Below are 26448 nucleotides of genomic sequence, written 5' to 3' on the forward strand. Positions count from 1 at the left end.
AAAGCAGAGCACAAGGCAGGCCTGGTGCGATAGGCATAACGGGAGAGGTAGAGAATAATATTAAATATAAAAGCACATTTAGCTGATGAACACCCTATTTTTCTACACACACACACACCAAAAAGTTCTCTTGCGAGGATCAGGAAAATGGTCCTCACGATGTCTATTTCTCGAATTCTACTATACTTGTGGGGACGGGCCCTCACATGTATAGTAAGTATGCACACGCACGCACGCACGCACGCACGCACGCACACACACACACACACACACACACACACACACACACACACACACACACACACACACACACACACACACACACACACACACACACACACACACACACACACACACAATCTGACCTCCAAATGTCCATTTTATGACATAATATTTAAACATTTCAGCAGTTCTAACAGGTCAGGGCCAGGGCAAACAAATGTTACCGCAATACACAAAATGAGTGAAGGTCTTGGAGAGAAACTAAATGAGCCTTATCAATCTTCATGCCACTTTTTTTCCTGACACTGCTGACAGTGTTTCTTTCAGGCATTAAACCTCATCCTTCCTGCTGTTTCCCGGGTTACTTTAACATATTTATTCTGTGAGCTCACACACTTTAGGGCTGCATGAAAGGAATAAGTAAATGTACATAAATGAATTAACAAATGGAAATGAGCTTGAGTGCCACTGTGGGTCTGGTTAAGTTGATCCCCAGCTGCATATGTTGGTAATCACCGCTGCCTCTTGGATTCTCTCACAGGCACGCAATAAACAACCTGCTGCCAGCACCCCCTACGCTTTTGTCTAATCTGCCGTTTCACTGGGCTCTAGTTTGTCGCACAAATATGAAAGTAAATCTCTGCAGCAGAATGCACAGAGGCACATTAACTGGGATGGGTGCCTGCACACTAAAGCCCCAGACATTAAGTCTGGGATTTACACTGGAATATGATTCCCCAAGGTGCCTTAAGAGTTGGTGGTGCAGAAGTTCTCAGACAGAGCAACAAAAACTTGGTGACCTTTTGCAACCTGCTGCCTTGTGTCAGTTTTAAAATAACACTTGTGAAGTCATTTAAATTACTCTTAAGTAGTTCCGTTGCCATAACTTACAGGGAATTTGTGTACCTTTCAATGTACCTTTTTACATTGTAAAAAGACAACCGTTATTTAGTTTTTCTTCTGTAATCAAAACAGCATGGGTGCATGACATTTACTATTATTGATAAAGCACTTGTGCCCACATAAACTTTCACGTTTCTGATTTATGGGTAACTACCTCCACCTGCTGGAAGAAGTACAATACTTCTTTCAATGGGTTCATTTTGCTCAATCTCTTAATTTTTTGACAATTCACTTTAAACGCGCAAGCCATCATGCATACAGTATTTAAATCCATTGTGAGAAGTGGGTAGAGATAGAGGTGGGCGTGCAAGTGTAGCCTAAAATAAATTAAACTGACTTTAATATATTCCAAAGAGATGAGACAACACAGCAATTCTTCTAACCCATAATGATCCCCTGCTGGTCAAGATATGACAGTAGGTTATATTATTTCAACAGTAGGCTACACCTTTAAGCATCTTGTGTGCAAAATGTTTGAAGTAAATTTGCAAAACATTGAATCCAACAGCTCTATCTATTGTTGAAGTCCTGTAACAATAACAATGCTGAGACTCACCGGTGTATTTCTGTCAATGGGTTTTCTCACCTCTGCTTTGGAGATGGCATATTTGGCACTCATGAATTCTGTAAAGAATAACACAAAAGCAACAGGTGAACACTAAGCACTGAGTTAAGTCAGCATCTTTGTTAAATATTTACAGTCCCAATCAGTCTTATGTTCACAAAAGCCTTTAAGAGGACCTGCCTTCCAATCAAAGACAGCCATGCAGAGTTCTTGGGTGGTCTTTTTATAATCCCACCATTTCATATTGTTCAGGTCTGATAAACATACAGTCACCTTGAGATGAGAAGAGGGGGGAATTGTCACAGGAAAACTTGATTTGACATGGAATGGTGGTCAAATAAGATTATTAAAGAAGCATTTTAACCATGAATGTAGTGGAAGGAATCTCACAACAGATTTTCTGTGTATGTAGACTACACAAGAATGCTACGAATGGCACTTGATGACACATGGGACACGTATATGGACGAAAACGATAGCAAAAGGGGACCGACAAAGCCTCATGTAGGCCCGACCCCCTGGGTCTGGCAAAAATCACACCCAGTGTGAAGTGGGCGGTGTGGTCATCACAGTGGTCATCACAGTGATGGAAGCTCACTTCAAAAAAAGTGTTTTTTTTTAAGTGCATAGTCCTATTTATAGGTTATTGATTTCATCATGTATCTCGCTAGCCAATCACAGTGCTGAATAGAGTCAGCCAATAGAGTCAGCCAATCACAGTACAGCTAGGGGTGTACTCATGCTAGGGGTGTACTAATTATGAGCCAATCACAGTACAGCAAAGGGTGTACTAATGAGGTGTCCCAACCCCACTACACCGCCCAAAAATAGAATCTAAGAGTTGCTTACGGCTACCTCTTCAGCACATCTCTAATATTTTTTGTAATTATTTTTCAGCTGTAATACAGTACAAAACTACACTAAACTAAATAAACAAAAATAAAATAAAGTAAAATAAGCATAATACTTTAATAAGACACAGTCAGATACAATTATACCAATTTCAGCCAACCAGGAGAGAGAACCCGTTTATCAGCTTCAGTGTTCCAGTCCCAATTTGATATGCTCACCTCTTTGAGGCATCACTTCCAATTTCACTTTTTTTGTATCCTGTATGAGTTCTCTCTCAAATTGGTATCCCGACCTGAAAATACATTTTCTGCTTAGCTGGAGAGACAGGGAGACTCTCCCAGTCCCAGCCTCTCCAGCTAGAGACCCCTGTTATTGAGCAAACACTCTATATACTGTAGCAATGATTATTATCAGAATATAGAGCTATTATATTTACTGCACATTTAACTAATTAAATGCTCAAGACAAAAATGCATACAGGACCCAGTTCTCCCCCAGACCAACTTCGCACCAGCTAGGGCCCAGTTATCCTCGGTGGTGGAAAGTATCTAAGTACATTTACTTAAGTACTGTACTTAAGTACAATTTGAGGTACTTTTACTTCAATACCTTTACTTCTACTCCACTACATCTCAGAGTCAAATATTGTACTTTTTACTTACTTGAGTTACTAGTTACTTTGTAGATTTGGATTATTATTACAAAACATACATTAACCACTTCAGCTCTATTTATCGTATTGTTTATCGTATTTATCGTATTTATGATGCATTGTGGGCTTGTAGATCTGCTATTTTCAAAAGATTTGTATACATGTTATACATTTGAAACCTGTGAAAAGGGACATTCTGCATAATGGGTACTTTTACTTTTGGTACTTTTAGTATATTTTGATGCCAATACTGAAGTCAATTTTTAATTCTGGACTTTTATTTGTAACAGAGTATTGCCCATACCTTTTAGTGATTAACTGACAGGAAATTTGCATAGAGTTATGAAATATGTCACCTAAAGGCAACCTTTATTTCGTGTTATATTTGACATAACGTTTCTCATTTATAGGTCACTACCACCCCCTGTTGGACGAAGTATAGTACGTGACGATGCACATTACAATATTAGAAAAGTAAACAAAACAAAATAAGACATTTAATATCTGACTTTTTTTGACAACTCATCACGTATTTTAAAATGTTGTGCTAAGTCAAGTATCATGCAAGTGTAACGTGGACTTTGACAGGGGGATAATGTAACGTAAAATGTCAATAAACCCGCTGTCTGGCGTTACACCATGTGTATGTTACACCAACATTGGCAACCTATCGATTTATGTGAGGTGGTGGTGGGTGTTCTGCGTTTTGTCAAATCCGTGCTTCAGTGTTTCTATATTATCTTGTATCGGTGTGTTATCTGATATCGGTGTTGCACTCACCAAAGATTAAACAAGCAAGTTACCAACGGCGAAATTGTGAGTTGTGATAGGGAGCCGGACCTCTGGTCTGGAGCCACAGAATTCGATAGGACACCGGTGTCGGTATATCACATTCTCTCGCCACACTACGACACGAACTGAGCTGCTGAAAGTCTTCAACCCTCTGCACCACCAGCTCTATCATCATCATGGCGGGCAAGAGAGCACTAGTGATCCTAGCAAAAGGTGCAGAGGAGATGGAAACGGTCATTCCTGTGGACGTCATGCGTAGAGCTGGGGTCTGTAACGTTACTCGTTACTTAGCCAGCATGGGGGCTTTAGCTAGCTACTTGATATCTGCGTAACGTGAGTGAGCTCATGACAGCATTTTCGCTAATGATAAGCAGCAACTAGAGTTGCGTTTGCAAAGAGCCAAATTATGCAGATGCTGTAATTATTTATCGTATTTTTCTTCTTTTACATTCGATAGTAAAAGTTACTCTGTCTAGGCTAGCTATAGTTGCACTGGCAAGATAGCTAAATGTTTTCCTCCATTAAGTGTTGGTAAGCACGGAAGACTGGTGCAAAGGAAAGGCCAAAGTGAAATGTCAAAGTTTAAACTGCCTGTCACTGTAGCTGTCTTGGTCTTGAATACATAGGAGTCCTGTGTCAGGACCTCAATGGAAATAAGCCATGGGCTTTTTTGGGTTATCCTTTTAGCATCCTTTTGTATAAATCTGTGCCACTGTAACTTTTTTGTTGTTGCAAACTGTTACAGAGTATTCAATCAATCAATCAAAAGTTTGGTAGCTCTTTGTTTTGTCTTTCAAAAATTTAAGTAAATTTACTTAAAAACGACTATTCTCAAAATGCATTATTTCTTGACTGATGATATGCCATTTTGTTTCATTGTAATTCTACTAACGCTTTTCAATTATGACGCCACATCTACAGATTGCTGTGACCTTAGCAGGACTGACGGGTAAAGAGCCTGTTGAGTGCAGCAGAAATGTTGTCATCCTCCCAGATGCCAGCCTGGAGGAGGCCAGCAAACAGGTAAGGAAGAATCATCATCATCATTATCATTATCAGCTTGGTTGTTGTTTTTATCATTAGTGCTGTTATATTTTTATGTGGACTGGACTGGAAGATTAGCCAATGTGCTAAAAGAGATCCAAAAATCAAATCAAATCAAAATCATCATCCTGAGAGAGATCAATCCTTATTATAACAGGAGCCTTAAAGCCCTAGTGACAGTCAGTTTTTACAGCTTTATTATTACACTTAAATGCACACTTTTTAAAATAAGAAATAACAGTAATACTTAGAGATCATTATCAAGGCAGAACTGGGCCTGTGGCACTAGGGCTTTAAGACAAATATGTACTTATATTGTTGTCCAACTGTGACGCTTGCCAAAAATAGCAGCTGGAAACTGTGGTGCTATGTGTCACATTTTTTTGTTCAATACCACGTTGACATTTGTTGACTCTGAGGAAGGCCAATAGGCCGAAACGTGCCGAGTGTACGACTTTCTTTCCTCCTTTTTTAAGATTATTCCCGAAGGTCAGCACCTCACCAAACCCTTGGGTGTGTGTTACCGTTCCTGCTACAATACCTGGTGATTGTCATGGCCATACAATGAAGTATGCATTATGCTAAAGCAACGCATAAGGTTTCAAAGCCAAATCTAATATTTTGTATAGAAATTGAAATATTTTCTCAGTTTATAGTTTCATTAACACAACTAGGGTTGAGTACAGAGAACCGGTACCGCTACGTCCAATACCTCCAATATTGTATTGTAATATAGTACCAAATAGGTACCGTATTGTTAATCATCAAACCGTACTTGTTTGATGATTTTGGCTGATCTGTTTTTAAAATACTGGTTTTGCACCGGTATCGCAGATACAATCCCAATCAATACCCAACCCTACTATTGAGCCCCGCTGGCTGGTGTTGTGTCATGTTCAACCTCGCCTTGCTATAACAGTCATGTTGTGTCTCAGGGTCCATATGATGTGGTGCTTCTCCCAGGGGGAGGACCAGGGGCACAGAGTTTGGCAGAGGTGAGTAATATACACAATTATACTTGTTGTATTTTTATCTGACATGTTGCCTTTTATAACCACCTCTTGCAAGAATTTGAATAGGTACAGATTGATTTTAAGTAGGATAAGAAGGGTGCGTCCAGGTGGTGCAGGTTTAAAGTTTCTGCACAGTGTTTACCACTTGACCGGGTGCTCGATTTAACACAAATGGCTGGTGGGAAGCTGGTAAGGGAAGGTGATCTCTGACCGTCGGTAAGGTTCACAAGACAATTGGCGTAGAATATCGTGCTGTCTGATACAGATCGGTCGAGGACACACAGCCCTGACCAAGTGTAGAAGGGGAAGTGGAGGATATGGTGATGTCGGACATCTGCCATGGCCGAGCTTGGAAAGTGAACTGCATGACCAATAGACACTCGCAGAGACATGACACACCCTCAGACGAGTCACTCACCCAGACAGGGGAGACGACACAGTGATGAGATACAGCAAGGTGCTCATAGTAGGCGCAAGAGAGACCTGACTAATTTGCTATCGGCAGCTGAGGGTAGACAAGTACAGTTTTGATGGCTAGTTTACCTCTCTGTGTTAGATAAGTGGCTATCCTAACCCTGAAACAAGTCCTAGCTGTATCCTAACTGTAAAACACTCAGAAGAACAGAGCTAGTGTTGACCAAATGGTAGGGTAAATACAGTTCATCATACCCTTTTAACTCATTCAGTGCCAATGATGTGTAACACTTTTTTTTTTCCCAACGCCCAAAGTGTCATTGACGTGTAACATGTCAAAACAGTGTTTTCAGTGTTTAAAGTTTTAATTCGCTATGCATGTATATTTACATCCACATGCTCCACTTCAAAGTCTGGGGCTAGCAGTTTGCACATAGCAGTGGCATAAGGCCTTGAATATAATTGAAAGGCAGAGAGTAAAATGGTTTGTTTTTTGCCTTGAAAACAATGAAAGGGGGACAACTATAGCCATTCTGTCTGAATGGGAAAACGTTTTTATTTGATTAGGACTCATAGAATTTCCCTGGGGCTCAAAATTTCCCTGGGACCCATTCAAATGACCACTTGTGGGTCCTGGAACCCACTGACTACATTGACAACCTAACATCACTGCTACTGCTTAGATGTGGAGTTTTGTTGCATTGGAATAGCTGAGGTTTTGTTTTGAAGACATCTTAGTCTGTTCAAGACAAGATATTAAAATATTATATTTTGTTTACATGGTTATTTATTTGTGCTGCACCACTAAGCTATAAAGAGAATAGATTTAATTTGCTTGGTTTGAACCAATGCTGCACTAATTAGACGTGTGATAAAAGTATCCATGTTGGATACTGTCGTTTAGATAAACAAAAACTTATTTTTTCTTAATGCATTCGCAAAATATTGGATCGGGACTTGATCTGTGTCGGTAGATACAAAAAATGTAATGTTCGGAATCGGATCGGTGGCAAAAAAACGTGATCAGGTCCACCCCAATAAAAGGGTGCCCGATATAGACAAGATGTGGTGCCGTCCACACAATAATCCTACTACTGAACGTAGTACTACTGTACTGTACTCAGAGGGATTAGTAGTAGGATCAAACCCTTTGAAATGTATGCCTAACTTTGTATTATTCACAACTGTATCCCAGAGTAATTTTGAAAGCAGTTTACCATTAATAGAATACAGTACTTTACCTTACAATGCTCATTCACAATGTATTGTTGTGAAACCAACCAGTGACCACTTATAGTCACACTATATAGTCACACTGTAATGCATTATAACTGTTATTATAATGTATACAATCATTATAATATATTACAACTATGATAATTACAATACACTATGATCTGGCCAGCAATTATGAAGAATTATGACACTCGGCCTTATACACTAAAGTCACGACATACTATACAAAGAAATCACACACATTATATATAGACAATGAGTGACTCATCACTGTGTGTTTGGTGTCCATGCTGTTTTTCCTGATAGTCTCCTTTGGTGAAGGAGGTGCTGAAAGATCAAGATGGCAGAAAAGGCCTGATTGCTGCAATCTGTGCAGGTACTGTCTTCTCAGTGAACTAAACTCTGTGGGATTAGCATTACATGAGGGCTGCGTTGAATTAACATTTTCTCTCCATACTGTTTTTATATAGGCTACTATGTTTATAAGGTACATTTCAACATGTATTGACTTAAGATTTAGCACCAGTAATATTTTATTTGACAGCTTGTGGTTTAGGAAAGGACAATGGAAGGACATCTTGAATTGGGTCATGGGACCCATGTGGCAGAGTGGAGTGAAGGGCGTCCTAGAAAATCACTGCAATCCTCAATGGAATGAAACAGTATAATGAACCTTCCACCACTGGTAACTGTAGCCAGACATTAAGGTGGAAATGGATCTCCAGTTCTGACATAGTTCACAAAGGAGTTTAAAAATAACTTGATTGAACACCACTATGATAAATTACTCATTGCAATAATTGGGTCTGGTTTTAGTGTGTAGGGGCATTGTATACTTGAATTAGTTCACCTGCATCAAGGATCACAGTAGCAGTCCTCACAGCAATAGTTTTACCTGAACATGTGCTCGGGTCATAGACACATTAGGACTCATCAGAGACAGCAGGGTGCATATAATTCCACTTGCCTCCATCACCTCCCTTGCTGTCTGGGTTTCAGTCTCTTTTCCATGCTAGTTCTGGTTGGAGACTGGCAATAACAGATGTATAGCTTGGCTTGAACTGGCAGACTGCTGCCAGGGAGAGGCGTAATCTTTAGACTGCATGGGAAGGCAGCCAAGCAGCATAATCAATAACCTTCTATTTATGAACAGTCTTTGGATGAGCTCACTGCAGTGGTAGGATGTTGCCAAAGTTACAGCAGGAGCAGACAATATCTTTTTCTCTTGAGTATGGGGCGAGGTCTTGAAACGGTATACAGTACGTGTTAATTCTTAGGCAAATACCCTCCAAGGGACAGTTGTTGAAAATTGGTTTGAGCTACAAACGCTACAATATGTGTATTGAGTTTATCACTGTGAATTTCTATTTGCACATACTGCTACATTGTTTTGTAGGCGACCATGACCTTTAGAGTTAGTCTGGCATCAAATAACTAACACAGAAGGTGGGACACGGGGGAGACCATATAATGACACAAAACAAGTGATTTTATTCGCTACAGCAGTTCCAACAAAATAAGCTGTATCATCAGTAGGAACATAAACATTTGGCTTGCTATCCTGGACACTTTATGAGGAAATGCACTGAGCTTGAAGCACATTACAGTCGAGTAGCTATATGCACCAAGCTGTTTGAGTTCCTTAGCTTCTTAATGCTTTTTTGTTGGCACTACTGTATCAAATATAAATTCTTGTTTTGTGCATAATATGGTTTCACACCTTTTTTCTATTTTAAGCTCTCTAATGTGGTCATCAAAATAAACCCCTTCTACAGTATACACATTGAAATATGTGCGTGTTGCTTCACGTATTGCCATTGTTGCTCCATCAAAGGGATATTTTCTCCAATTTAGAACTTTGTGAAAATGAGAAGGACACACATTAGACGCAGTCTTCGATCAAGAAAAGCCAAAGGATGTAAACATGAAATTAACATTCCTTTTTCCCACAGGTCCCACTGCTCTCCTGGCACATGGCATTGGCTACGGTATCACAGTCACCACCCACCCTGCCATGAAGGAAAAGATGATGGCTGGAGGTATTTACAGAAAATCTCTTTAGAAACTATGAATGTCCTTACACCCGGGAGCATGACGAATAAATGATCCAAAAATGCATCTGCGATTATTTCACATCAAACTATTCATTCCGCTATGCATCATTCTTACAGGTTGATGCTTCTTGATTTGCCGTTCAAAATCAACCTTGGTTCGAAAAATAAATATGTCGCTTTATTGCCACGTAATATTCATGTTCTGTGTGGATGTACTCATGTCACAAAGAGCAGTTTACATTAATGCAAATTAAAAGCACAAACAAATAAATGCTCCCGGTGTATAATGACTGTAAGGCAAAACATGAGCTGAAACCTTCTGCTATGCTGCTAGAGATTTCAAACACCAGGGCAATTACAGTTGTTCATTAGGTTCAGCAGATGGCGCTCTAACAACTGTTTCATTTTCCTGCCCTGCACCCTTGCAATGTATGCGGTAGAGGAGAGCACACCACTCAGAAGTGATAGTGGGTGTAGGAATTTCTGACAGAAAATAAGTGGGTCAATTTAAGTGGTAGTACATAAAATAAAGTTTTTTCTGTTGTCTATATTTGGCTCTGGGAATGTTGCCCAATGTATCTATTGCCAATCATTGCATCATGTATGTTACAAGTACGAGGTTCATATATCAGGAGTTGCAAGGATTTTTACCTATCTCCTCTCTTTTTCTAGACCACTATAAATATTCTGAGGCTCGAGTACAGAAGGACGGCCATTTCATCACCAGCCGTGGGCCTGGAACCAGTTTTGAATTTGCTTTAGCCATCGTCGAGGAGCTCATGGGGGCTGAGGTCGTATCTCAAGTCAAAGCACCTCTGATCTTGAAAGACTGAGTGACGACTGAAGGCGGTTTGCTTCAGCCATTGAGTTGGAAGCAGCACTTGTAACTGCTAGCAGCCTAGCCCTTGCACTGTCAGGTGGGGCAAAGTGAACTTAGCTACTGTCATGAGCACTAATGGAATTTAAATAATTGTCACCTGAAATACTGGGATTTATTTTTGTAATGATGATGGGTTATGCTCTTTGTTCTTCTTTACTTTGTGAGGAAGACATACCTTTGCACTTTAGTATTTGTCACTGAGCTTTTTCAAAATAAGTTGAACAGTTATATTCACATACAAATGACAATCCATCCATTACTCTTATGTACACAAGATGTAACAATAAAGAACAACCTTGAACCTGGAACATCAAACCCTCATTGATGTATTAATAGGCTACCTTTTTCCAAATGTCAATTAAATTGCTGTGTTCAGACTATGTCATTACCCATGTGTGTCATTAAAACTGAATGCTCTGGCTACCTTGGTCTTGCCTTAAATACAGTAATAACGTCATAGTCGTTGCTATTTTTAACTGTGACGGGCCTGCAGTACTAGGAACTGTTTTATTGTTAATGAGGAAACATAATGTTCTATGATCAGGGACAAACCTGACAGATCTCACCAGATAGAGCGCGGGAAACGCATAACGCAAATAGACTGGCAGTTCGTCTGACCAATTAAAATATGTGGGCGGTTGCAGTGAAACGGCAGTAGCCAATCACAGCAGCGCCGCAGCCAACAGGGCAGGGCTCCGCAGTAGCGCGTGGTCTCCATGTCTAAACAGCAGCAGAGACGGCAGAACTGAGAGAACAGAAGGCTTTGCTCGCTTCACTTCAAAGGAGAGGACAGATTTAGCAGAGGAGGGTAAGTGTACAGTATGTAGAATATCTAGATGTCAACACGTCCTGTGTACTTGTTGTTTACACAGTGCGGTAAGGTTTCTGGGCACTACAAGACAAGACCTTATAAAACCTGCCACCCTGATTTAGTTTCCTTGTTAATGAATGCGTCTTATGAGCTTTTTATAGCCTACTTATGTAGAAAGGGCATTTTTAAACACTAGCAGCATACGGGAGTCTTCCCGGTGTTTCTCTAGGTGGACAGGGTTTTGAGGTTATGTTTAGGTATAATGTCTGTGAGGTTAGGGTTAGGCATAGTGTTTGTGAGGTTAGGGTCCAAGTTAGGTTTAGGCATAGTTTTTGTGAAGTTAAATGTTATGGTTTGGTTTATAGGCGCAACCTGGGCAACACACCAATGAAAGAGGGAGTCCCAGCGGCATACATACATACATGTGTCGGCTAATAATAACGCTGTATGGGCAGTGATTTCATAGCCAGCCGTAGCTTTGTTTAGCTGCATGCTGTAAGTTAGCTGACATGGACGGGCAGAATGTGGCACCCATCTCCCAGTGTCATCATCACTGATACAATGTATCATCAGCAGCTATCTATCGCTCCTTCGCCATAATGTATCGTTACCTCATCATTCTGAGGTGCATGGCAAGGTCTGGTCCATAGCGTTAGAAGGAGACCTTCTAACGCTATACATGGCATGAATCGCTTGTTGTGGTAAAGAACAGAAATACAAGCTAACAAATGCGAACGTGTTGGCTTTTAATTCTGTTCCTTTCGGCAAGCGACACCTCTATACTACACAGAGCAGGATTATTTACCCCTTAATAACTCGCATAATATGAAATGATTGATGCAGTATTGTAGCAACCACTTAAATGACAGTCTCATACTATATAGTATATATATTATATATTGCACTGCATGATGATGTCCTGACTCCTGGGGATGTTTCGGTTGTTTTTCTCATTATGGAAATGCAGAGTAATGCGGCGTTTTGTTAACAATAGGCTTCATCATAGAAGGTTGGCATGTAGGCCATTGGTTCTCAAAGTGGGGTCCGGGGACCCCCAGGGGTGTACCAGGGTGTCCCCAGCTAAATTAGTTAATAGTATCAATATTTTTTAACAATTTTAACCATATTTGATACTTTGGCTTTTCAAATATATAGCAGATCTACAAGCTCATAGCATGTCACTTCGTGCTGCACTATGAGTTTGTAGATCTGCTATTTTTGAAAAATCCCTGGCACAGAATATTTTTGAGATGGGGTCCGCCGCAAAATACATTACATTTTGGGGGTCCTTGACATGAAAAAGTTTGAGAACCACTGGTGTAGGCTACTTATCCCCTGGAACATGAGTGATGCTGATGATGGCAAGTGTTGGGATCATCTCTTTCAGTAGAATCAATTACAGGAAATCATGTACAGCTAAAATCTTTGTTTCACTTGTAGCCGCTGAAAACTGTGGTTTCTTCTGCTCGGTGTTTCTGATTCTGAGTCATTCATTTATACCTAACCAGAGCATTCAAGGGGTTTCACAAACAAGAGGACAACGGAAGTGTTGTCGTTTACAACTGTGAATGGACCACATATACAGTAATAAGCACAGCAACCAAACGGAAGCTCTCTCTCTGAGTCTCTACCTCAAGCATTCTGCCACAGTTTTGTGACTCGCATCAAGGTCATGATATTAACCTATTAATATCACAAACATACATTAATGCACCTATTAATGTATGTTTGGTGCACAATAATGCAGAGGCTAGTTTGACTCTTGTCTGTGTAATCCATGGTATACTTTTATCAAATTATTATGTTGGTGGAAACATCATTTAATTTCTTTGTCCTACCTCAGGAGATTAATGTATAGATTTAATGTATAGCTTTTAATATAAAGAAATACATTCTTTAATGCCCCTTTAGTTTTTCAGTTATTTCTGGAATGTTAACATTTTGCACTGTTGCACATAACATGTTTGATTCTGCTTGAGCAGTTGTAATGTACAGTTAAGAGCTTGAGGCCTGTTTCCCTATTTCTGGATATAGGAGGGAGGGTGTGTTGGGGGAGGATGGTCGGGTGAAGTCACAACAATAACTGAGTCATTGATTTGGCTAATGATGCAATTACACTGGTGCACTTTGCATCTCCTCATTAGATAGATTCCCAAATCGCATAGGCCTGCAAAAATATGAAGAAGACATCTGTCTAAGGTGCCCTTGCAGGTAATTGGCTGAAAATGTTCACAAGATAATGGGGTAATTTATAAATAATAATGGTCTTATAATAAAACAATGTAGAAATTCCATAAGCTATGGGTACGGTACAAGTATACCCCATTGCAGTCTACACACCATTACCATAGATCACATACTGTATCATCTGCACAAGAAAATCCTCAGTGTCAGTCAATTTAATTCTGAGGGTAAAAATGGACACCAATGGACTTTTGTCATAGGAGATTATTTAACGTCACAAGTACTTGGGTTGATTGATTGATTTCTGGATGTTTATTTGTGGAAGAGATTATGACAAGACAATTGCTAAATTGCTATTGGGTCTCTGATGTAAACACGTTTCCAAAAGCAAGAGTTAATGAAAAAATGCTGATCTCTGTGGCCCCGCCCACATTGCACTTACAGTGTTTCAGTATTGATCATTAGACTGGCTGCACTGCTCCTGTGATCATATAACCTAATTAGTAGTATTTCCATAAACAAAATGGGTTACAAGCTACAGGGCTATTTAGGGACATAATATGTCAGGGCCAGAGTGTCTGGGGCTAGTATTCGAGTCCTGTAAGAGATCGTTGGAGAATTCAGAGCGTTGTTTGAGTCCCGAACTCTCTCTGAGGCTGCGGTTGGCTTTATGCTGTCTGCTAGAATGCTCGTGTCAACCCAGTGATGTCACGATAAGTCAGCTGTAGACCCAAGGTCAAGTTAAAAAAAGCAAAGAACAACGTGGGTACTGCAAATGGAGCATGCTACTTACGACTCAACTAATTGATAAAGGTTATAATTAGGTCCAGCTGCTATTCAGCCAGCTCTTTATGGCAGACTTGTTGTGTGTAACCCTCTGGGATCGAGCTGCAAGGTACTCAGAATGCGTCAGCTCTTTAAAGTTCGCTGCACTCCCTTTTTCAGATGAGCTTGTTACATTAACCGCTTTTCATGAGCTGACCAATCACAATGCCAAAAATACTGATTAGGGCAATCCTATATTAAATTTGCCTACTGGGAGGGCCGGCCGGCCGGCGATTGGACCACGTCACTCTGACTCAGGCATAACCATAAACAAACCCGATATGCCCATACATGCATATAGGCAGGACCACGGCCGCGTCACTCTGACTCAGACACCCACTTTTTTACTTCTGTAAACCTGACCTGTGATGTGACAATAAAGCTGATTCTGATGCTGACATAACCATAAACAAACCTGATACGCCCATATATAGGAATATCACTATGACTCAGATATAACCATAAACAAACCCAGTACGCCCATATATAGGCATGTCTCTATGACTCAGACATTTACTCTGTAAAAGCCCTCAACACTATGACTCAGACATTGGTTTGATGGATCGGTGGTGCGACGTAGGTGTGAGGCCCGCCGCCCGCCCGAACTCTAGATGCGAGGGCCGCATAATGGCCCAAACCTCTAGTTTCTCAGAATGGCAACAGAGAAAGTGAAAGTATCTGTTGACAAACGACCACATCCAGAAGCACTACCCTCCTCTTTGTTGTCTGTCTCTGAAGTTGGGCCTCTGTGGAGTATGGTCTCGAGTCTGTACATACTAGGCCTGTCCCCGACTAAGGATTTGTTTAGTCGAATCTAATTGGCTACTAATTGCCAATAGTCGACTGGCAGTCGACTAATAGACTAATATAATAAATAAAAAAAAGTTTTTTTTTTTCTTTTTCTTTTTTTTAATGGCCAAAATACATTTTATTTCAAAGGGCCAAGTCTACACAGTTTGTTTGTGTCTCCAGCAGAGTTTCTAGTGTCTCTATCTCTCTCTGGAAGAGGTTGCACATGAACTCTGCAGCCGCACTGAGGCGCTCCAACACAAACAATACCAATACAAAGACGAGGAATAAGAAGAATAAAGTGGAAGTTACGTGTGGTTGCAGGTGTAGACTTGGCCAAAAAACAATTAACAAATTATTATTTTTTTTGACTAGATTCGACTAAGAGACACGCAGTCGACTCGGACCCCCCGCGACTAACCAGTCGACTAGTCGACTTAGTCGAGGTCAGGCCTAGTACATACGTAAAGTGTCTTCTTTTGATGACTTGTTAAATTGATGTATTGAATTAGAATAAGCTGAGCCTTCCTTTGCAATGTGCTTGGGGCTTTTTTTCCCATATGGCACAAAATCCGCTGCCAGGCAGTGTTTTTTTCCTCTCAGAAAACAGGGTGAACAACACAACCTTAGAAATAGTGCTATAGCAGTTGCATTCCAACACTGCTCAGTGGCGCTGTTTGTCTTTGAGATTGCTCAATGCTGCACCTTGTAGCTATAAATCTACCATGTCAGGAGCTGAGCGAGGTTTAGGTGGAACTTTGCGTTACAGTTATACTTGATGTTATAGACTAATTCTCTAGAGCCTTTAATGGACCCTTCGCTAAACCCCACCCCAAAAGCGATTGTCCAATGCCAGCTTAGCAACCGTTGTTAGCCTGGCACAGGTCTGGCAAGCTTTCGTCACCTGCCATAGCTGTCAATGTTATTTCGCCCGCACACACACACACACACACAATAATTTGCAACATAATAGCAAGAACAGGAATCATACCACGATAACGCAATGGTGACTATGAACCAGCAACAGATTCCACGTACCCAAAACCGTTGGATGGTTATTTTCCCAAGCTGAAATCTGCGTTTAAACTGCAAGGCTGCATGGCTGAGTTGTTGAACACATACACAGCTTAACGTCGGGAAAGTTACACGACTCACTCGCCCAGGTGGTGTCACTAATCACCGTAATCGTAACAAAATTCAGAATCACAGCACTGCCTGTTTCGGATTCCGCACGTTAAAGTATATTCATTCATTTGTTCGTCTATTTATTACCTGTTACTGTAGTCTTACCCTGCGGTACATGAGAACTCCTGTTACAATCATGGATCAACTTCAACCTGGTGTTTGCACTTTCTCCATTTACGGTCCGCACATCTATATAAACGTTCAGATTTCAAATATAAATTGCTTACCCTATGGCCACGGATGTTAAAATGATGCACGGGACTCTCAAAAGTACCCGTATATTCTGTATTGTTCAATAAAAAGCATTTTAATCCGATCGGTGGCCATTTTCTCATAGAGTTATAATGTATCAGAGTGCAATACACCTACCAACCGATAGGGTCGCTTAGTTGAAAGCATATGGAGAAAATGGCCACCAATCAGATTAAAATGCTTTTTATTGAACAATACGGATGATAAGGGTACTTTTGAGAGCCCGTACATAAATGTAACATCCATGGCCATGGGATAAGCACTTTATGTTTGAAATATGAACGTTTCTGTAGATGTACGGGCTATAAATGGAGAAAGTGCAAACACCAGGTTGAAATTCATCCATGACGGTCGAGACAGACGACCGTCGTGTATCCATGGCTATTACGCCCTCTAACATTTCCCGTGTTTTTAGTTTATTGAAATAATGTCATGCACATTTGTCCAGTGCATAGCCTACTGCAGGCCTTGTTGACTAGATTTAGAAGAGATTTTGAAGCTATTGCTGCTGAAATGATCGATTATTTTTAAGGGGAAAAGCCGTCATTTAACATGCAAGTCAATGGGTGAGAAGCAGAGATTGCCAGGCGCTGCCAGGCCTGGGTGTGACTAACTTCGCACCACCAGTCACAGAGTGGAGTGGGTGGGGCTTAGCGAAGGGTCCATTTGCTTGCTTAATACCTGTCGCTTGCTATGTATCTAGTAATCCCCAAGGCGGGCAGGTCTAATGGCCTTCTCTGAGCCGTTCCCAAAGGACCACAGAGTCCATGATTCAACGTGAGGCCGAAAGCAATGGGCACTCACGTCTCAATCTAGACTATCCTTGATTCGCAAGCTGGTCATGTTTCAGTAGCTTTATATTTAGTCATAAAGTATCACAGTGTCTTTATTTAAAGACCCCCCATGAAGCGGGAATTGGAGCTACTGTATATTCATGTCAAGTGAACTAATAAATAATGAACATTGGGTGGGGGTCTTGCAAGCGGAAAGGTTGAGCTAGCCAAATGTCCAATGAAGGTAACTGATAATACAGTGGTGGTAGAAGAGTTGGAGCAGTATTCCATTGCTCAGCCCCCTACCAACCTATTGAATATTAACTCTAACACTTGAGTCCTGAAAAGTGTTAGAGAAACTAACGCTTGAGTCCTGGGAAGAAAAAAAAAGAAACACGCATAAGATAAGATAAGATAAGATAAGATAAGAGCTTTATTGTCATTGCATACACAACGAAACATAGTTTGGTACCTCTGCAGACAACAACAGTATTAAAAGAAGAGCACTGAACATTGAAGGAACAATAAAAAAAAACCTTGGTCAAAGTCAGGTCAGTCAGTCCCACAGTCATTTTAAAATAATTAAAACAGGAATAAAATAAATTAGAAAAGAATAAGGAGGCCCCCATAAATTAAAAACATATCATCATGTATATGTCATCATGATCAAGGAAACAAAATCCATGGTGTGTTCATTATTTTTTTTTGTTCATATTAGTTCATATTAGTTCATATTCGGCGAGTACGCGAGCGTGATTGAGAGTCATAATCCAGCAGACTTTTTACCGCCCTTGGAAAAAAGCTGTTGGACAGCCTGTTTGTCCTGGTTCTAACCACCTTCAGTCTGCCCGAGGGCAGGGTCTCAAACAAGTGGTGGCTGGGGTGTGTGGGGTCCTCGAGAATTCTCGAGGCTCGCTTGTGGAGACGGCGTGAGTGAACGTCACACAGATGAGGCAGTTCTGCACCGATAATCCGCTGTGCAGTCTTAACCACACGTTGCAGATCTTTCCTCTCTACATCGGAGCAGCTCGAATACCACACTGTGCAGCCGTAGGTCAGGATGCTCTCGATAGTGGAGCGATAGAAGTTAGTGAGCAGGTTCTGTGCAAGTCTGTTGCGTTTTAGTATCCTTAGAAAAAAGAGGCGCTTCTGGGCCCTCTTGACCAAACTTGTGGTATTGAGGCTCCAGGTCAGGTCCTCTGTGATGGTGACTCCGAGGAATTTAAAACTCGAGACCCTCTCCACCTCCTCCTCTCCAATACACAGACCTCTGTGACATGGCTGTCCTTTCCGGACGTCTATGATCATCTCCTTGGTCTTTTTTGGATTCAAGATCAAGTCATTGTCCTCACACTTTGCCACCAGCCTCCTGACTCCCTCCCTGTATGCCTCCTCATCATTGTTTGTTATCAGACCTATGACAGTGGTATCGTCTGCAAACTTAACCAGGGTGTTTGAGCTATGATGGGAGACCAGGTCGCTGGTGAACAGAGAGTAGAGTAGTGGGCTGAGGACACATCCTTGGGGCACGCCGGTGTTTAATGTCACTGTGGGTGATGTGTGTTGGCCTAACCTGACCCTTTGGGGCCTATTGGTCAGGAAATCCAGTATCCACAGACAGAGTTTTGGCTGTATTCCCAACATTTTTAGTTTGATGACCAGTTTACGGGGGCTGATGGAATTAAATGCCGAGCTAAAGTCAACAAATAGTAACCTTACATAGATGTCGGGCCTCCTCTCGAAATTTTCCAAGTGAGACAGGGTCTTATGTAGTACTAGGGCGACAGCGTCGTCAGTTGATCTATTAGCTTTATAGGCAAACTGGTGTTGGTCATGAGTGGGGGGGATGCAGGATTTGATATTAGCCAGCACCAGTCTCTCGAAACATTTCATGATCACCGGCGTGAGAGCGACCGGCCGGTAGTCGTTCATGCAGGTGATAGTCGAGGACTTGGGTACAGGGATAATGGTGGTCTCTTTCAGACAGGTTGGAGCAATCGACTGCCTAAGCGACAGGTTGAATATGTCTGCAAAGACTGTGGCAAGCTGGGCAGCACACACTTTCAGTGCACGGCCTGGAACACCGTCAGGTCCGGCTGCCTTGTTGCCGTCGATTTTCTGAAAGGCCTGTTTCACCTGATATGGCTGGAGAGTAAGTTGGTGACCCCCCTCTGCTGAGATGTTAATATCTAGGCCTGCATCATTACTGTTGTCAAACCTGGCAAAGAACGTGTTGAGTTGATCTGGGAGGGTGGGGTCTGTCACAGTGGGAATACTGGGGCTCTGTTTGTAGTCTGTGAGGTTCCTGATGCCCTGCCACATGTTGCGAGAGTCGTTGTCTCTGAAGTTGTCCTCAATACGCTGTTTGTACTGTTGCTTTGCGTTTTTAATGCCTTTTTTTAGGGCTGCTCTGGCACTGCTGTAGGCTTCCCTGTCTCCCGACCTGTATGCAGTATCCCGGGCCCTCATCAGTAATCGCACCCTGTTGGTAAACCACGGTTTTTGGTTAGGGTAGATCTTAATGTGTTTCTTTGTGCTCACAATGTCAATGCAGAAGTTTATATAGGATAGTACCGTGTAGGTGTGTTGCTCAATGTCAGGGTGTTCAAAGAGCTCCCACGTTGTATCCTCGAAACAATCCTGCAGTGCTGATGAGGCCTCCTCAGTCCAGGTTTGCACCGTCTTGGACTGTGGTTTGGTTCTGCAGATGCGGGGCTGATAGGCTGGAATCAAGACAACAGACATATGGTCAGATTTTGTCTCTGTCCCGAGTTCAGGAGAGGAAAATGCCTTGTAGGCTCTAGGCACATTTGTGTACACTTGGTCCAATATTTTGTTTCCTCTGGTCTTGATGTGCACATTCTTATAGAATTTGGGCAAGACAGTCTTAAGGTTCGTATGGTTAAAATCACCCGCCGCCACAAAAAGGCTCTCGGGGTGTTTATTCTGTTGCTTGCTAATGATGTCATGCAGTTTGCCCATGGCTACTTTAGCATTAGCTCGGGGGTGTACATAAACAGCCGTGATAAAGGCTGCCGACATTTCCCTAGGCAAGAAGAATGGTCTGCATTTAATCATCAGGCATTCTAGGTCCGGGCAACAGTGCTTTGCAACAACAACGGTATCCGTGCACCAGATGTTATTAACATATATACATACACCTCCTCCTGTCCCCTTACCGGAGTCAGATGTGCGGTCGGCTCGGAAGATGGTGCGGCCAGCTAGCTCCACTGCTTGGCCGGGTGTGTTTTCATTCATCCAAGTCTCCGTAATCACCATGACACAGCTATCTAAGCGGCTGTCCCTGTGTCCGTCTGTCATCCGTAGTCGGATGTCGTCTAGTTTACTGACCAGAGAGCGTGCATTGGCAAGGAAGAGGCTCGGGACGGAGGGTTTGTGCGGGGCAGCCGCAAGTCTAGCTCGGACTCCAGCCCGCTTGCCCCGCCGTTGTTTCCTCTCACAACGCCGCCTGTGCCTTCTCTCTGGCCGGTGGCTCCTTCTTGTGTGTCCCGATAAGCGTATAATCTCCGCCGGGAAGGCATTAAACACCTCGGGTACACTGTCAGTGTAGTAGTTTCTTAAACGCAGAATTTCCGTTCTGGTAAAAGTCCTTCTTCTCTTTACACTGCTATGTGTCGCGGAGCACCGGGCCGCTGCGTCTACACGCGCCGCCATCTTGGACTCAAAATCAGACCTCATCACTAGTATATACTGTACTTAATTGACTGGGTCTGTCATTGGCCCCCTCCTTTTTTCCGTCTACACCAAATCTCTTCACAGTCTACTGCCTGCCAAAAACTTGATAGTGTCAAAAACGTACAGAAGGTAAATTTGTCTTTGGTTGGCAACATGATTTTTTTTCCATTGGCTGGAAGGATGCTAGTTCACAATCACAACCAAGCCCAAATGTAACTATTACTGTTGTGTATCATCTCACTCTTGATTTGTAGTAATTGGCTGACCGTCTCTAATGTGCAATGTCGAGACTGGCCACTGCTCTAAGGCATCGTACCGACATCAATAAACATCACTATTTCTGTTCTTCATAGCTTCGGTCGCAGAATATCGTTCATAAACATAGATTTCAGTGCAGTTCTACAAACTAACAACGCGTTGCATGACGTTTCACAAGTTTGCGAGGACACAAGTAGGCCTACAGACAAGTACGCATATTGAGAAACGGCCCTGGGTGTTTTGTTTTTTTATATAACTGGTGTTTCCTTGGTGAGAGAGAAAAGGCAGAGAAGCCTGTGCCTTATGATTTATTCAAAATCATTCTTGCAGTTTTCCTCTGAGTACCCCTTCTCCCTCTATTTTGAATACCTGCTTACTCTAGTGCTGACAATGCAAAGGGAGGTGTGTTCATTTTAGAGAGAGAAGGAGACAGAGAGAAAGTAAGGAAGGAGGGAACGAGAGGGGCGGGGCATTGCCTTTAATTCATCTGCGACTATCTAGGCTGACATATTCATTCTCTCTCCCCCTTTCTCTTAATTTTTCTTTCTCTCTTTCTTCCCTCACCCTCTCCCTGCTCCCCCCCCCGCATTTCTTGTGGGTCAGTCTCTCGCGCGTGCGTGTCTGAGTCTATCTCTTTCCGTCTCTCTGTCTCATGTCATACACACACGGCTCTCCGGCACAGACAGGGAATCTCAGATGTGCAGGGTCAGTGTCATTCCTCCTTTCCTCCGCTCTGTGTTTGCTTCCCTCATTCTCGTTCTTTCTTCGGAATTTGGCTACTGCTCCATCTCATTGCCATCCTCCGTTCGGAGCTGGGATCGTTGCGTCAGGCATTCAGCAGCAGACTGAGGTGGGTGTTCAGAGCATCACAGCCAGGTCTGTGGCTCTATAGGTCTTAACTACCTCCGTCTCCCTCTCACACCTCTCGGTCCCTCTCTCATGCACTCTCACTCCTTCTCTACTCCTCCCCTATGACAGTGAGCATTGTGATGCTTGTGTGTGTGTGTGTGTGTTGTCATTCTTTCCAGAGGAGCAGCAGATGCTATACTGCATGGCAGTAGTGTTTAATGACTTAAACCCTATATTCTTAGCTGAACGGAGTCCCCCACGGGTCTATACCAGGCCCCCTCCTTTTTTCTTCTACACTAAATATCTTCGCTGAAAATAGCAGATTTACATTCTCGCGGTGTGAGCTTGTGGATCTGCTGTTTTCGCTGAATGTTCGCCGCAGCAAAGGGATGCTAGGGTTCATATGGTTAACAGTATCGTAGATCGTAGGGCTTTTCTGCCCGTCTAGATCTCTGCGTTGTTCTCCCACTCGCCGTCTCTGTATGCTGGCCGTTGCTGCATTGAGAACTATCCTTGCATACCTTATTACACTGGAATGTATTTCACGGTCTCTGTCTGCATGTCATATTTTATGCATACCCCTCCCTCTTGAATTCTTCCCAGGGACCAGCCAATACTGCCAGTTGTAAAAAATAAGAAATAAGGTAGCTTAAAATAGGTTTTCTAGAAGGTAAAGCACACACACACAGAAGGCTTGCGTCCATTTCGCCTTATCTGCCCCTGATGCTGCTGCAGTGCTCATTGGTTGCAGTTGCAGACAGGGTCAGTAACACCCTGAAGCTGGGCTTTAACTAAACTCAAGTTGTTGACCTGCGTGTACTGCATTTGAGAGGTTGTGACAGTTGGCCATGTGTTATGCTGTCACACCGTGTGTGCTTGGGTTGGGGGTTCATGCTGAGCCGGTGGCTGGAGCAGTGGGTGTTGTGTGTGTGTGTATGCGTGTGTGAGTGCAGTGCGACGCGTTTGTGCATGCATGCCCACACAAATTTATTTATGTGTGTGCACGCATGCATGCCCACAGCCGTGTGTGTGTGTGTGTGTGTGTGTGTGTGTGTGTGTGTGTGTGTGTGTGTGTGTGTGTGTGTGTGTGTGTGTGTGTGTGTGTGTGTGTGTGTGTGTGTGTGTGTGTGTGTGTGTGTGTGTGTGTGTGTGTGTGTGTGTGTGTGTGTGTGTGTGTGTGTGTGTGTGTGTGTGTGTGTGTGTGTGTGTGTGGTACATGTGTGACTGCCTGTGGGCTCTGGTCCAAGGCTGGGTAGAAAGCAGGAGAGACAGGCTGCAGAGGTTTGGTTTGGTGCAGTAAGCTGTTGAATGCTCTGAAACAAGCGGCAGTGAAGAGAAAGGCAGATCTCTGTTAGTGAGCCAATTGCTGTTATTCCCATACTGTAGAAACCTTGGCCTCCCCTCAGACATGCCTGTAGAGTAGTCGTGTATCCTGGAATAGCATATGTCAACAGCATGTGTGTGTGTGTGTGTGTGTGTATGAATTTACAGAGGTAACGGTGTCATAGCGTTTGTCTGACTCTGTTTGAATACTTATAAAGAGCTACAGTAACAGTGTCTCACAGTGTTGCTATCTAACAGTATTTGTAATCATAATCAAATTGGCTTGTCCTGTTGTGATGGGACTTATGTTATTGTAACCATGCTGGAGTATTAATTTTAAGCTTGTATGTTTTCTTGCATTTGTGTTATAGTATAAATCATAGATCGGCTAGATGAAAGTGTTTTCTTTAGTGTTCGTTCAAGGCCCAAATACGGTTCTATAATAAATACATAATTTCTTAAAAGAATTGGTAGAAACATAATAATATATATATATATAATATAATATTGCATATTGTGAAAACATATTGGTTGTCATTTCAAAGATTCAAAAATCTTTGTCTATCACAATAAAGATGCTTAAAGGTGTTTACAAACAAACAAAAAAAGCCTACCCAGGGATGTGTAATTTGTCGGGACCAGAGGAAGTTGCAGGGTAGAGTTTCTTCAACATTTCACATTTGTAATGCCCCCTATGGTCAGAAGTGAAAGCGTTTTTGGAGCTGCACCCCTCAATGATGTGATCCAGTTTGGGATTGATTGGTTGCGCTCATGATATATGGTATTTGTAGAGCATGGCTCTGCAGGAGGCTAGCCATCTATGAGAGGGTCTGTCTGTGTTTCCGGAGCTAATCTCACAGTTACGCAAAACGTTGGACTGATCAGTGACAAATTCCTTTCCATATTATTTATTTAGTATAATATTTATAATAAAGTCCATGGGACATTGTTGTGGCTGAAACCTTGTGTCAGAAGTCATAGATGATGTCAAAGATGACTGATGTCACAGTCTGGCCAGTGGCCACATGAAGTCAGAGATCCACATTAGAGCCACGCTGTTCCCATGTGGATCCAGAGAGATCCACGTTTTTGTATTTGTTTGTAAGAAATGGACCCCTCCTACTCATTTTGAAACCAATTACAGGCAAGCAATGTTACACAGTACAAGGTGGTCTTTTGTTACATGGGGCTTGTTCATGTGCCTCATAGTCTGGGGGAAGAAGCTCTTAAGTAATCTACTGCCAGTAGCCTTATGGCTTCTGAGCCATTCCATGTGGCATCAACTGAAACAGACCATGGTTGGGGTGACTGCAATAATTGATGATTCTGCAAGCCTAGCTGACAAAAGCATTCATCGTATATGTCTATGGAGGAAGTTCACATCCACTCATGTGCACTTTGCAGTGCCTTGTGGTTGAGGTCAGTACAGTCAGTTCCCTTACCAGGCGGTGTGATGCAGCCTGTCAGGATGCTCTCGTTGGTACACTGGACCTTGGGACCCATGCCAAAGGTCTTCAGTTGCCTCAGCCTGAGATAGTAAAAGCATTGTTTTGCCTTCTTCACACACAGTATGGAATATCAAGCATAATAGTATGGAACTGTGTGGAATGGGCTCTGTTGTTTAGAGGGGGCCCTCAATATGTCATTCAAATGGTGTCGATCAGATGATGCAATCAGGATTTTTTACATGTTTTGCAAAAATAGACCCCTCCTGCAACTTTGGAAGCCAATTATAGCCAATTGGTATTGGATTAAAAAAAAAATTGTGTATGTTCGTCATCACATAACCCCACAGATAATGGCTGAAAATCTAGCTAGGTTCAAGAGTTATAGGCCAAAAGTGTAAAGTTGACTGGTATAGCGCCATCATGAGGCCGCATTGAAAAGTGCGTGTGTGCGTGCGTGCGTGCGCGCGCGTGCACACACACAGCGAAAACATAATCTAGGCCGTCCCTGGCCTAGATTTAGCCTGGCAGAGATACTTTTAAGAAATACTTTTTGTGAGTTTTCTTTTAGACCAGAGGTGCTCTGAGTGGCAGCATTCAGTTCAGTTTTATTTTCAGTTCCTTTGGACAAAATACAAAATAGATAAATATATATATATATATATATAAAAATATGTATATGTACATACAATTAATTCATTTGGTTAATATATTTACACTATTATTCATAATAATCATAGTGTCAATCATAACAGTTGTCCAATGGAGTAAGGGAGTTGTCCAAGGGAGTCATGGGAGTAACTGGAAGGAGTGGTGATGTAGTCCGCCTTTTTTAGATTTTTTACTGTGGGCGACTGAAAAGGTCTGAGTGGTACCAGTGGTTGAATGCTTGATGATTCTTGAGAGCTTTTCTTGCTTTTCTCTGTGAGGAAGTTGTACCAGGATGCAATGTTGTTGAATGTGAGGACTGATTTGATGACTGGTATACTGCTGTTAAAATGGCCTGTCTAACATTAAAGCCTCCTCAGCAGAAACATGATGCACTGTTGGGTATTTTTGTAGACCCTGTCCCAGAGTCCTGCAACGGGTCGGGTATCCGCGGATACCCGACGGGTACCCGCGTTTGACGGGTGAAAACGGGTGAAAATGTTACTTTGATAAGATCACGGGTACGGGCACGGGCGGTACTGAACTAATCGCGGGCGGGTATCATTTTATTGTGAAAATCAGAGAGCACTGTTTCCGCCCAAATAACGTCACTTGTGTAACTTCACACAGCACAACTGCATGGAGCATGCTGGTCAGTTATCTTAACTCACAAAAACACATTGAACATCCTGTTAAACCTTCAAATTAAAACTATCTGCTGACGTAAACAACGACACATGTTTGCTGCGTAGATGCGCGTTCGCGCGTGGCTTAAGCTCGCTC

General features: G+C 42.3%; 2 protein-coding genes across 3 annotated transcripts in view; both read left to right on the forward strand.

Annotated features, from left to right (window-relative positions):
• The first annotated feature begins 4078 nt into the window (after nucleotides 1–4078).
• LOC308082183 (Parkinson disease protein 7 homolog) lies at nucleotides 4079–11048 on the forward strand. Its single transcript, XM_080423853.1, has 6 exons — nucleotides 4079–4252; nucleotides 4908–5009; nucleotides 5966–6025; nucleotides 8000–8069; nucleotides 9646–9732; nucleotides 10420–11048. Exons 1-6 carry the CDS (start codon nucleotides 4163–4165, stop codon nucleotides 10578–10580), a joined length of 570 nt encoding a protein of 189 aa, XP_080279979.1. The 5' UTR covers nucleotides 4079–4162; the 3' UTR covers nucleotides 10581–11048.
• A 230-nt stretch (nucleotides 11049–11278) lies between these two features.
• kcnab2a (potassium voltage-gated channel subfamily A regulatory beta subunit 2a) overlaps nucleotides 11279–26448 on the forward strand; it is a 123213-nt gene continuing 108043 nt past the window's right edge. For both annotated transcript variants that reach the window (XM_080423850.1, XM_080423851.1), the window contains exon 1: nucleotides 11279–11435. The gene's annotated coding sequence lies outside the window, so the exon portion shown is untranslated. The remainder of the gene's footprint in view (nucleotides 11436–26448) is intronic.

The sequence above is a fragment of the Gymnoscopelus braueri genome, assembly GCF_963280865.1.
Source record: "Gymnoscopelus braueri genome assembly, chromosome: 3".
NCBI classification, from domain to species: domain Eukaryota; kingdom Metazoa; phylum Chordata; class Actinopteri; order Myctophiformes; family Myctophidae; genus Gymnoscopelus; species Gymnoscopelus braueri.

Coding starts and splice junctions, on each gene's coding strand:
- LOC308082183 (XM_080423853.1), top strand. CDS start 4,163: ATGGCGGGCAAGAGAGCACTAGTGATCCTAGCAAAAGGTGCAGAGGAG. Junction 4,253..4,907: donor ACGTCATGCGTAGAGCTGGG/GTCTGTAACGTT, acceptor CCACATCTACAG/ATTGCTGTGACCTTAGCAGG. Junction 9,733..10,419: donor GGAAAAGATGATGGCTGGAG/GTATTTACAGAA, acceptor CTCTTTTTCTAG/ACCACTATAAATATTCTGAG.